The sequence below is a fragment of the Brachycentrus maculatus genome, unplaced genomic scaffold (assembly GCF_059751285.1).
Source record: "Brachycentrus maculatus isolate JH-2025_06_01 unplaced genomic scaffold, ASM5975128v1 h1tg000477l, whole genome shotgun sequence".
NCBI classification, from domain to species: domain Eukaryota; kingdom Metazoa; phylum Arthropoda; class Insecta; order Trichoptera; family Brachycentridae; genus Brachycentrus; species Brachycentrus maculatus.
In genome coordinates this window covers 14317-28286 of record NW_028281224.1, presented here as the reverse complement: position 1 = coordinate 28286, position 13970 = coordinate 14317, and the positions used below count along the sequence as shown (strand labels likewise).

General features: G+C 29.7%; 1 protein-coding gene across 1 annotated transcript in view; it reads left to right on the top strand.

Annotated features, from left to right (window-relative positions):
- Positions 1–4644, top strand: part of LOC148302108 (uncharacterized) — a 105258-nt gene extending 100614 nt beyond the window's left edge. The window contains exons 9-11 of the mRNA XM_088272155.1: positions 786–998; positions 3388–3748; positions 3849–4644. Coding sequence (XP_088128281.1) covers positions 786–998; positions 3388–3748; positions 3849–4508 — 1234 coding nt within the window. The 3' untranslated portion in view covers positions 4509–4644. The remainder of the gene's footprint in view (positions 1–785; positions 999–3387; positions 3749–3848) is intronic.
- The last annotated feature ends 9326 nt before the right edge of the window (positions 4645–13970 follow it).

Genomic DNA, 13970 nt, shown 5'->3' with positions numbered 1-13970 from the left:
GAATGTATCGAATGACTTGTCACTAATAATTTATAAAAATAGTGGTATTTACACAGTAAAATTTAAATAAAAGAGTTAAATAATACCATAACGTAACTGCTAATAAATTCACGAAAAAAATAGTCCGTCAAATCTAGATTTAATCTATGCTATTTTTTTTAATCAAAATTCAATTTATTTGGTAAATGACTTCCCCCTTATTTCCATGATTTACATGAAATAAGAATTAGCTTACGTTCCTTCTTTACCTTCAACGTCCCAAGGGCATAACTCACAAAATTCGGCTAAGCTTTACATACGGTGTTTGATAATAATGCTGAAAGCATCGAAACACGTCACAATAGATTCAAATAAATAAGTGGCATTTGAATTTCTTGAATGTTTTCCGCAGATAATTATAAACTTTATAAAATTATATTACTTTGTTTAAACCACTTTTTTATTAAAACAATTTTACCTCAAATTTACAATCATCAGGGTTTACTTTAATTAAAAAAACATTAAAATACCCTCACTAAAAACTTCCACACACTCCGTAAAAATCCTAAATGTTATTTTATATTTTTTAAATAACAACATTTTGGATTTATGCGGAGTGTGTAGAAGTTTTTGGTGACAGTATTTCAATGTTTTTTAATTAAAATAGACCCTGATGATGACAAGGTTCTTGTCGAAACCGGTAGGTTATATTGTATTAATAAAAGAGTGGTTTAAACAAAGTTTTATAATTTTATAAAGGCATTTGAATTATTTAACAAAAATCTTTTTTTTTTCTTTCCCCTAAGGTTTTTGAAGGCTAAAGCTGCTGACGATCGAGCGTCCGTTATAACGTACGCGTTCTTCCACGCATTCAAGTTCCCTGACGCCCTCTCGGTCCACATCAAGTGCAAAGTAGAGATCTGCAGACACGGCTGCCTGGAACACTGTCAACTTCCTGGCCAAGGATCATTGCTGGAGAGAAAGGACGATTCGGATCATGCAGACACTCATCACCATAGGTACTACTACCAACTGATGACAAGTGAAGAGGCTACGTGGTTTCCTCCCAGCAATGAGCAAATGCTGTGAAGTTCCTGATTGGCCCACACTAGATTATCCCTCCTGTTCCCAACACAGATTCAAATAAAAACATATTTAATTAGCTAGAAGAAACAAAAATCCACTTAAAGATCTATAAACCTTGTACATAATCAGCAAGGTAAATAATAAATGAAATTCCTATCCAAAAAAAAGTAAAAAGGCTAGCTATTTCTATGTAGGTCAGAATTTTGAGAAACGTGAATTTTATTTAGAAACTAGGTCACAATGATTTATTTCTTGTGTGGAGTGAAGAGGGTAGGTCGGTTCCACGTACGCTAAATATTAAGATACACGAATTTAATTTTGGATACTTCATCGCAATGATCAATTTCTTGTGACAAGTGAAGAGGCTAGCTATTCCCATATAGGCCAAAATATTGAGAAACGTGAATTTCGTTTACGAAACTTGGTCACAGTAATCAATTTCTTTTGACAAGTGAAGAGGCTTGCTATTCACACGTAGACCAACATATTGAGATACGTGAATTTCATTTAGGAAATTTGGTTACAATGATCAATTCCTTCCTAAGGGAGAAAGAAGGGGATTCATTTTATGTCATTAATTTTATTAAATACAAAACTGGGTTCTCGGTCTAAATCAAATAATATTCCGATTCTTATAAATTAATTAACTTCACAGCTATCTGATAGTTACGCAGTATAATCGATATAGATCTGTGCTGTACCTACAGTCTTCCCATATGACCGTAGACTAAAACGGTCTTAGTGAAGTTTTATTTTTTAGGGGAAAACATTTATTTGTGCTTAAAAACGTGCTCACAGTTATTGGTTTGGAGAAGGAAAATTTAGTGTAAATTTATTTTAAATATTTTTTTTTCTCACATAAATTTTAACATATTTATTGTTTTTCTCACATTTTTTTTTATTTCACATCAAATATTTTTTCCTCATTATCCTTGGTACCTTGGTGTGCATAAAGAATTCGTGAATCATTAAAATATCAGATATTTTTTCAATGGCGGAATGGTGATCGGTACACAAGTATATAAAGTGATCCGAATTCGAGATCGCAAGCCCTGAGTTGCTCAGACTTCCATCTTCTTTAACGTAAAAACGATAGATGTTTTATCCCAAGTTGAGACACTTCAAAATTCTACGTAAAATCTCATTTCACTCTCTCATTTCAATACAGAATGCAAAGTGTTAAGAAAATAAAAGGCAAAACTATGAAATTGAATAACGATAGGTTACAGAATTCATGACGTAGTCAGAAAATATTTACACACCCGTCAGCATTTATCAATTCAGCATTCGAAAGAAACTTACAACCTCCTTAGAATTGCTCTTTGTCTTTGGAGATTATTTTCCACGAAGATAAGTTTCTGTTAAGCATCGATTGTTGATACGGTGTCCATCTTACAACCTGTTCCCGCTAAGGTGTATTAAAGCTTTTGTTTGGGCGTACATTTTGTACATAAATTTTGATTCCAGAAGTGACTTATAGCGTGGAAATCGCCTACAGGCAGCAAACGCTTCATTGTGCTACAAAATTGCTTTGTTGTATAGTATGAAGGGTTAATGGACCAACGTTAGTTCTAGTAGATTCCGTTTTACGTTTCTTTTTAATTGATTCACGAGTCAAAACCGCCAAAGAGGGTCTTTCACATATTTGTAAATGTAAATTTAAGTATTTAAAAAAGACTTGCCGTGTCTGGAAGTTAGTTTTGTCAATTACTTACATTTAACACCATATCACTTGTATGCACAAATATCCTAAGTTGCATAAAAGTCAATTTCATTTATACTCATGTATTGTGAGCTTTTTGCAACCGATGTTGTTGTGTAGGAAGTTTTTAACTTAAATTAATAGTTATTCATACATCATGGATTTAAATATTTAAAACAAAATTCTGCTTGATGATTCAGAGAATTCACTTTTGAATGTGACATTAACTCCTCTGTATAATTTCTTTAAATTCATATATGATGGTTTTGCTTTCAAATTATGATATTGTCTTTTTGATGAGGTTTGCGTTTAAAGCCACCACCGACAAGACACATATAATGGCTTGTTGGGTATCTGCAAAAAAAAGTTAATTATGTTTATGAATTTTTAAAGTTTATAAATTTTTAAATGAATGTACATATATAGTATATGTATTTATATGTATATACATAGTTGACAAATAAATGTTTCAATTAAAAAATAAAATAATAAAGAATGTGAGAGCAAATTGTAAGAAATGAACGATATAAAAATCATTAAAGAATTCCGATTGTGTTCCTTACTATCTACACGCTTATCAACTCAGTTAGGTATATTAAATTATTTTATCAATTTTTCAGGCAATCCATATCCGAGAGTATCGAGAACTCGAATCTGAATACAGATACTCTGTATGACGATATCGTGTCTGATGGGGACGATTCTGCTCTGATCAGCGGTTCGCCTGGTAACACCCAGCGACAGGTGCCACCTCACGCGCCCCCGCCCCAACAGTCTCCTCCGCAGAGAGCCCCCGGAGGGGCGCAGCGCCCTCCTCCGCCCCCGGGCCCGGTGCACCCCCCACCAGGCCCCATGCAGAGACCACCACCACCCAAAAACAAAGGATCACCACATGCGCCCTTCGATCATCACGACTACAGATACGATGAGTTTGAAGACGGAGATTTGGCCATTGCTGAAATGCTTCAAAAGCCATTTGAGGTGCAATACTTTTTCTCTAAACAAATAATCAGCCTTTGTTGCGCATACTTTAGTTTATTTTTCAAATATACGCGTACTAATTTAATAATATTATTTTTAGGAACCAAGTTTGCACGAGAGCCAAGAAAGATTTCCTCATGGTCCAAGGAACTTGGAGGAACAAACAGAATTGCTGGACGGTGAGGTCGATTTAGAAGACGATGAAAATAATCCATCACCGCTGCCAGCTCCACTTCCTGCAGTAGCTGGTCCGAGAAATCTCGACTTAGATGCCATGCCTCCTATGGAAGATGACACCAAGAGAACTGAATATAAGGCGCACGGCTCTGAAAACAAATCTTCAGAAACACCGCATAGAAGACGCAGGTCAATCGTCGTATCAGACAGAAAAGTAAGAAGCGCTGATGTTGGAGTCAGCGGATTATACGAGGTCATCTCGGAAGCAGACTTAGCCTTTAGTCCCGACAACAAGGCAGAAGCTGTCACCGTCTTCCAAGGGAGGATTAGAGAAGAAGTGGTTTATGGTATCTGCCTTCCAGTTCCAGGGTTCAGTGCCCTGTTTGTTCTCGTCGCCGTATCCGCTGTGGTATCTGCCTTAGTTGCCGGAGCATTGCTGTACAGGTATCAGGTACAAAGGGAAAGGGCAGCAAGGCAAGTGCCAGCTATTGCGGCTCAATCGTTGGCCTCGTGGATGGCCCTCAGATTGCTGGGAAGTAGACAGGAACCGCCAACGCCACCAGTGGCCCACACAGAGAACTAGCCCAAAGATGAGCAGTTGCTAGTTGTACCATTGAAATTGGTTTTTTCTTCCAGCGATTCTCCGTGGTCAAATTTGTATACTATTTAAGATTTTTCGCATAAAAATCCAAAAGAAATTCAACTATTTTTTCAAATTCAATGGATATATTAAAAATATTTATAAAAAAATAGGGATGGAGTGAATCTTTCAAGATTTGTTATAGGAGTTGATTTGATTTTTTAAAATTTTTTATTCCTGCTCTGGAAGACGTGTAATAAATTTGTGTTCTAACAAAACAACATTAGTTTTTCTATTAAAGTGACGGAATAATTTGGACATGCGAGTGTGTCAGTAATATGAGACAACACGTTATACTAGTAGAGACAGTGGATTGAATACTGAAAAATGGTGTCACAAACATCAAAGTGTTGTGATCTTCGATTGTGAAATACTTTTGTGAAATGAAATCCGGAATTTTAGAGGAAAAGTGAATCTGGGAAAATTTGCAATAATTATCATAGCTTAATAGGTGCGCTAGATATTAATAAAACGTTCAGTTTATTTATGATATTTATGTAGTTAAGTATTTAAGTATTTTAATTAAAGCAAGCGGGAATCTGATGTTACAAGCCATTTTGTATTAGGATATTTGACATGCTAATCAAATATCAAGATTTTGGAGAAACTTGTAAAATAATTTTCTTTATAAACGAATACATTATATATATTTTTTTTACTTAAGTAAGCGAAATGATTAAAAATAACATATTATTTATATTCTTAACTTATAGCGTTTAATCAATAATGGTATTAAGATGATGCTTAATATAAATTAGTATGCAGTATGAAATAAGTTACGAAAATAAGTACTTATGTAACATTAAAATATAGATTTTGCGCTTGTACCTGATATTTCAAAATGTTCAATGGCTCGGTTTTTCGGTGAGAGTTTATTATTAGACAAATCTTTTTTGCAATTACAAAAAAATACTTTTATATGCGTTACTAAGCTTTTCATTAAACCATCCTTTACATTGAAAATACTCTTTTTTATCTTAAATAATTAAACGAAAAATGTTGTAAATTTTAATTTTAATTTTATATCAATTTAAATATGACCAACATAAGTTATGGTACATATGCTTTTTAATAAAATTATATGCAATGTGAGCTTTAACAATTCTTTTTAAAATACGAATGACTAATATTTTTTGGCCAATAAAATAAATATATATATCTTAAGTAAAATTATTTCCTTTTTCTTTTCTTTTAATTTTTATTTGAACTTTTTGTACAATACATTGGCGGGCTTATTGCTATAATTTTTGATTTTTTAAAGGAATAACCCGCAAAACCTGAGCTTTTAAAAGCTTGCCTGCAGGTAGGATAGTAAGAATAGGGAAGGTAAATGTAAAAATCATCAGAAATATCCAAAAAATCTGTATTGAAAAATTATTTTGCGGTCGGTGGGAATCGAACCCGTGACGCCAGTTTCGCAGTCACGCGTCTACCCAACTACACCACGGTGCCTGTCATAACGTTGTTTGTTTCAAACTGTATATTGAAATATTTTTTTAAATCTTTTAGGCTTAAAATATAAAAAAGTTTATTTCTCACATTTTAAATCAGTATAATATTTAATCTTTTGTCGAAAAACCGAAATGTATGTCAAGTAATGAAGGCAAGTTGACCCGATTCCCGAAATTTATTTATTATTGATAATATTTATAATATATATTGTACGTGAATGGTATAATTTAGGGAAATTATTTAAAACATTCGAATTTGAAAAATAAAAAATAAAACGACCATTCAACGTTGTTGTATATTTTGATTTCAATCAAAATATTTTTTTGCTATAGGTTAGGTTCACACGATGTGTATTTTGCTGTTCTGTTATGATATAACGTAGAAATACAAAATAAACAAACACACAAATGTTGTTTTTAGTTTTTTAAATGTATAAGTGTAATATTTTATTTATTGTTTCGGCATATACTTTGTGGTAAAACATGTTAAAATTGTTATATGCAACATTTGTTTTTTTACCGCTTGAGTTTATTTATTACTTTTAGTTTCGGAAACTAAGCTTCCATCTTCAGGTCTAAATAATAACTTAAACATAATTAATTGAAAAAACTATTATAAAAATATGGAGAGGGGTAAGTTAGGGGGAGGGGGGGGGGTAAGTCAAGGGGGCGGAGTTTGAAAATAAAGGAAAAATGGAAAGCGAAGGTGAAGAATTTTAAAACAATAAATCATTATTAGATTTGTTTGGTTTGTTTGGATTTTCAAATTTTCTAAATAATTCATAATATGGCCTTTGTATGGTACAAGGTGTAATCATTTTAGTCTATCATTGATTTGTATCTATTATGAGATTTGAAACTAGTAGTCGTAAATAAACTCAAGTGGTAAAAATCAAATGTTTTATTTAATAATTATATTTATGTAATTACTACTAAAAGTATTAAATATAATTTTTCTAAGCTGTAATATTATATTTCGCATAGCAGAAAGCCAAAATAAGCAGTTATAAATATTTGGATCACATCCATGTTTAAATATAATATTGAGTTAATTATGTTTATAGCAAACGCTTGCATAATATAAAATTAGATTATTTAGTTTATAAAATATAAAGTAAATTCCTTTTTGCGAGGTTAAATGGTTGTGGTATTTTTTCTTTGTCTCGGATGATTTTCAATAACTTCCAAAAAATAAACTTTAATTGCTAAACTTGCCCAATTGCTTTGGCCATTTTTTCAATTTTATTTTAAGCTTTATTTATTCGAAAAAAGTTTAGTGTTATTTTTTTTCAATGATGTATTTAGCATAATATTGATATGATTCTATTCTGATAACACCTGTGTTTTTGCTCAAATATGTTTTGTTAAGAATCAAATCAGATATAAAACAAAATTATTACGTTGCTGAATAAAATGGTGCTTTAATATTTTATTAATTTATTGGATTATTGTATAAAATAATATTTAATTTTAAAATAAACAGTAAAAATTGATTGAACCTTGTGAAAGCTTTGAAATTAATAGAAACAAACTCAAAGCAATATATTTAAAAAAAAATAAAACAAACTTTATGACAGTTATTCTTTTTACAAGAGGTTTGATTTAATTTATGTGTTTGTTAATGGTTTCTTTGTTAAGGTTTTTGAAGTTTTCATTTAAAAAAAGTATACTAGTGGTTTAATGAAGAAATTGCCACTTTTTCTCAAAAACATTATCCCATTTTCAATTTTAATTTTTATAAGTCAATCGTAATATTTGATTACAGTAATTCACTAATAAAAAATATTTTTTATGTGGAAACTTATATATTTATATATATATATATATATATAAATATATATATATATATATAATATATATATATATATATATATATATATATATATATATATATATATATATATATATATATATATATATATATGTATATATATATATATATATATATATATATATATATATATATATATATATATATATATATATATATATATAATATAATATATATATATATATATATATATATATATATATATATATATATATATATATATATATATATATATATATATATATATATATATACAGTATATATATATATATATATATATATATATATATATATGTATATATATATATATATATATATATATATATATATATATATATATATGTATATATATATATATATATATATATATATATATTTATATAAATATATATATTTATATATATATTTATATATATATATATATATATATATATATATATATATATATATATATATATATATATATATATATATATATATATATATATATATATATATATAAATATATGTATATACATATATATTGTCCATATTTATTAAGATTAAAAAAATAGGACTTTATTTAAAATATTTATATGTAATTAATTAAGCATGTTTTAATAAAATGAATATTGTTTGATTTATTATATTTAAGCAAAAAAAACCTTTGTGTGCTTATTATTTATAAAGAAGTGAGTGAATTGGTATTTTTATACGTATAATCAGTAATTACCTATTTATAAATTTGTATGTTTATATTATACTACATATTAAATATATATTTATGTATATTGGTAATTTTATTAATATGTATGTATGGAATACTATATTATAATGTTATATGTATGTATTTGAAGTCAGAAATAAAAATATGAAACAATTTATATGTTTTTTTTATTTATTTTCGTAATTCTTAAGGTAAAGACTGTATCTACGAAAAAATAAGTTGCATCTATCTATGTTCTATAATATTATACGTGTTAAAACCACAATTTATCATTTATTACAATAACTCACATTTTCTTCCTACACTTATATTTTAATTTTACAAACATTATCTTCAAAAAATTGCATTTTTAATATTTTTGTATCTCATAATACATTTTTAACCCTCTGTTCATCAAATCATATTGAGAATTCGCGCTACAGGGTGACCAGCAAACTTTTTTGAGTAACATACGAGAAAGTCTGATTAACAAAAAAAATGTACATACATCTGTAGATGTTCTTACGTGACTTCATCTTTGGCCCAGAGAAATGATATGACTTACGTACAGTGATTAAGTTCAAATTTTAGACACATACAAAGTACTAGGGAATGATACAAGAAATATGAAACTCGAAAGCAAAATTTAATGAAACTAAATTGATAATACGGTTCAACTTATGCCCTAGGTAAATACGTACATATGGTGATTATACTGCTTAGTAATAAAGAGCATTTAAGCAAAAATATTTTATAAACTATATAAAATTAAACAACTTTGTTTTTGACCACTTTTTTAGAAGTACATTTTTCTCCAACCGGTTTCGACAAGAACCTTGTAATTATCAGGGTTTAACATGTACTAAAACCCTGATGATGACAAGGTTCTTGTCAAAACCGTTTGGATAAAAAAATGTGCGTACCAATAAAAAAAGTTATTTAAAACAAAGTTGTTTTATTTTATAAAGTTTATAAAATGTGCCACAAAGTATCTGAGAAAAACATTCAAGAAAATATTTTATGAAGCTAAACTCAAACTTCTCCCTCCTCGGAGTAATGACGTCATTCGGTAAATGGTCAGATATTTTACCAGAATAGAAATATGTAATCTTTCATTAATATTAAACGTATCGCTTATCCTTGAGAAATTCGATCCGAAAATTCTCTATAATATATATTTCAGCCTCATTGACCTACCTTTACAATAGTATATGTATGTACATAAAATGTTTTCCTTGTTGAAGAGTAATTGATGCGAACCTAAGAGCAAAGTATTTATGAAACTTTTAAGAATAAGAAGGGCTACTTGAGTTAAAAAGTAGTCACGTCATCCAAAGCGAAACATCCTGATAAACGTAAACTTTTCTTAGATTGGTTTGCAGCTTTTTCTAACCCAGGTAATATTTGAGTTACATGATTTTATTTAAAACACTGATTTAATACCAACAAAAAAATTCTTCGAAATAAATATATGATTTCGAAAAAAATTAGAGCTTTTGAAAGGTAAGGAATGAAAAAATATTAAAATTATTTTCTAATATATTTATATTTTTTAAAGTGGGGGAAAGACGTTTAGCCCCAAGCGCAGACAATTGAGTTCTGAATCTCTGTCTTAAGGGCGTTTATTTTTTTTTCGGTGAATTATGACAAAGAATAAATTAACAAATAAAGTAAATAAGTATAAAACAGTGGTTTACTAGATTTTGATTTTTTGATTAATGAAAACCTTGTGACTGTATATTTTTTATTATAATTGGTCCCGTAAGTGTTACATTTCACATATTCATTTTTTTACAATAACAGTTTTAAAATACTGTATATTGTACAGAACAAATAGTTTTCCTTTAAGTAAATGCGTGTTAAGTATTATATTTTGAAGGCTTAATAAATTAAATTGGGATTCTAAAACATGCAGTTATATTATTCACAACTAAGTAAGTTTATTTTACTATGATAATACATACACACTCACAGACATATATATATATATATATATATATATATATATATATATATATATATATATATATATATATATATATATATATATATATATATATATATATATATATATATATATATATATATACATCATAGGATGGATTATAGAGCTAGCCAACTTATTTTATGCATAGGTTATTCAGAACACTACTAAGATGTTTAAATCCGATGTACGAGAGATGGCGTTAATGAATAAAGAATGCAGTGAAATAGGTACACGATACGTCTTATATCCTAGATCTCATTTTTCTATCTTAGATCTTATTTTTCTCATCCAGATCTTATTTATACTATTCTAGATCTTATTTTTCTTACAGGACTGGTGGACAGTATCAGAGTAAAACTTAAGCAAGCTAATAAGAATACGGGGATGCAATTCCAAGTGCCATTTATAATAGTATTGTTCTTCATTTGTTTTCCCAGATTGCAGTTTTGTCCTTCACCCTTTGACCTTCTTCACAAACGTCATCTTTACTACAATAAATTGATTTCTTTTTCGAGTATTTATTTATATCGTTTTTAATCATCTCATAATTGAAGTGACTAAATTATGTTTTAATTTTTTAGTTTTTGTTTGATATTTATGATATTTTTATGCAGTAGTACTAACCAAGAAAATTTATAATAAAAAAATGGATTTATATTACAACAAACTAGCTTCGGAAAACCCAAAATATAGTTGATTAAAAATCAATACGTTTTCGGGCATCTTTAAGTTTGTAAAAAATACGGGAAGAATCTTACAACCGAGCATGCATTTCATAAAGGTCTCTGCTAAATAAAAAGAACCTCAAATCAACCTTACATGGTGCTGAAAACTCACACGTTAAAGAAGGTCATTCAAAGGGTAAACACAACATCAGAAATTTCAGTAGTGTGGTTATCATGGGTAGTATGATGACTGTAACACGTGTATAATGTGATCACTTAAACCAGCCTATGATAGGTCATAAGCCATGTAATTACCCAGACATGTTATTATTCATCTTTGTTGAGATGTCAATAAAAATAATTACTAAATGGACAAACCGGGGTTGTGGACAAAGATTTAGATAGACACAAAATATTGTGAACAAGTGGGCAGAATGAAAATAAAATTGTTTTATTTGTATATTTCTTCTAAAAGGGTTTTTTTTTTTAATTCCATCGTGGTAATATCTTGCACGGTTTTGTAGGCGCGGTAATATCTTGCCCGGTTTTATCCGTCAGGTAATGTACATATTACCCGGTTCAGTCGGCGAGGTAATGTCTTGCCCGGTTCTGTCGGTTCGGTAATGTCTAGCACGGTTTTGTCGGCGCAGTAATATCTTGCTTTGTTTTTTCAGCGCGGTAATATCTTGCTTGGTTTTGTCGGCGCGGTAATATCTTGCCCGGTTTTATTAACGCGGTAATATCTACCCAGTGCTGTCGGCACGGTAATGTCTTGCCACGTTTTGTCGGCACTGCGTTGTCATATGCGCCTCTATCGGGGTGTTCCGCGTCACCTAGATTGGTGGTAATCGAAATACAATTTGCACCTAGTACCGAAAGGATGTGTAAAGTAGTACTAAACTTGCGGTTCATTGATCTAGATAGTAAAATCAAGATTCTACTACTTTTTATGCGTTCGATTGGTCCTTGAACCAGATGTTTACAATATGAATCTAATATACTTTTAGGTCAATTTCTTTTGAGATGGTGGTTAACGGGGTGACCATGATTTTTGTCGATGTAAAAACGTAAATATTTTGCGCCATGCATTAACTCGTCCAAACAAAAATTTATCACGCAATTGCCTTGAATTCTATCCTAAAAAACATTTAATATTAAATACAATTTTTATATGTATTCTTGTACATATTATTTTTCACAAATTCAAAGTGTCCCCACTGGATTTTCCTTGTCTATATACATTACGCAATATCCTTTTTTTTAAATGATTTGTTAAGCAATCTTTTATCAGTACTATTTTTTTTCCCAATATTAATATTATTTATTTTATCAGTACTGATTATAGATATTATCGGTCAGTATTATGTCATATATAGGTGTCACCTATGACATTTTTTCTCATTTTGATAGAAGTTCATAACATTTTTGAGTGTGTCCAAATACTTGTTCACTAACCTGGGTTTCCCCATTTAGGAGCTAATTTACATTTTTGACATAACAAGATGTTCTTGCATACAAATAAAAGGGTATCTGTTAAATAAAAGCTTTCTTAATAAGATCATAGATAGCTAATGTAAACACAATCACGGAACGTCATGAGATGGACTATACAGGTATAACTTCCAAAATTTGTGTAGCGTGGTTGGCAATCATGAGTAGAATGGTGAATGTAAAGTGATGACTTAACCAGCCTTTGACAGGTAAGCCCTGTAAATTCTTACACTTCTATATTTTTTCTTGAATTTTTTCGCAGATACTTTGTACCACATTTTATAAATTTATGAAATAAAACCACTTTGTTTTTAACCACTTTTTTACTGAAACATTTTTTCTCCAACTGGTTTCGACAAAAACCTTGTCATCATCAGTACACGTTAAACCCTGATGATGACAAGGTTATTGTCAAAACCGGTTGGAGAAAAAATGTACTTAATAATAAAGTGGTTAACAACAAAGTAGTTTTAGTTTATAATGTTTCCTATACTTTGTTTTAACCACTTTTTATTGGTACACTTTATCCAACCGGTTTCGACAAAAACCTTGTCATCATCAGGGTTTACGTATTAAATTCTAAAACATAAACCCTGACGAAAAATTAAATAAAAAATAATGTGTACCAATAAAAAGTGGTTAAAACCAAGTTGTTTTATTTTGTAAAGTTTATAAAATGTGCCACAAAGTATCTGTGAAAAAAATTCAAGAAAAAATATAGAAGTCTGGGAATTTACAGGGCTTACCTGTCATAGGCTGGTTAAGTCATCACTTTACACACGTGTAACATTCACCATTCTACTCATGATTGACGACCACGCTACAGAAAATTTTGGAAGTTATACGAGTACCATTCAAGAAATTTCCTATATTTTTCTTCATTTATGTTGAGATGTCAAAAATTTATTTAAGTTCTATTAATTTAGAACTTACCCATTTCTAGGAAATTTTGGTCACCGTAGCTCAGTGATTGTCTATACCCAATCCGCTTCGATTCCGTTATAACCAATTTGCATAACGATTGGGACGTCCAAAGAAGGCCAAATCTGGCCTCGGCCCGCAGCAATCAAAGACTTGCAATTTACAAATACCTGTGTATGGTTTATATTAACAGAGTTATCAGCGCACTAAAACAATAGACGGATATCTTGTTATGAGCCATAAATAAGGAAGGAGGAATACAAATACACGTTTATATATTTTAATAACTAGAATGCTTGCAGGTGTTCGGTAAGTATTTGTGCTTAAACAGTTAACCGCGAGCTTTGTTTTGCGTTATGTTTAAGTTTACTTCC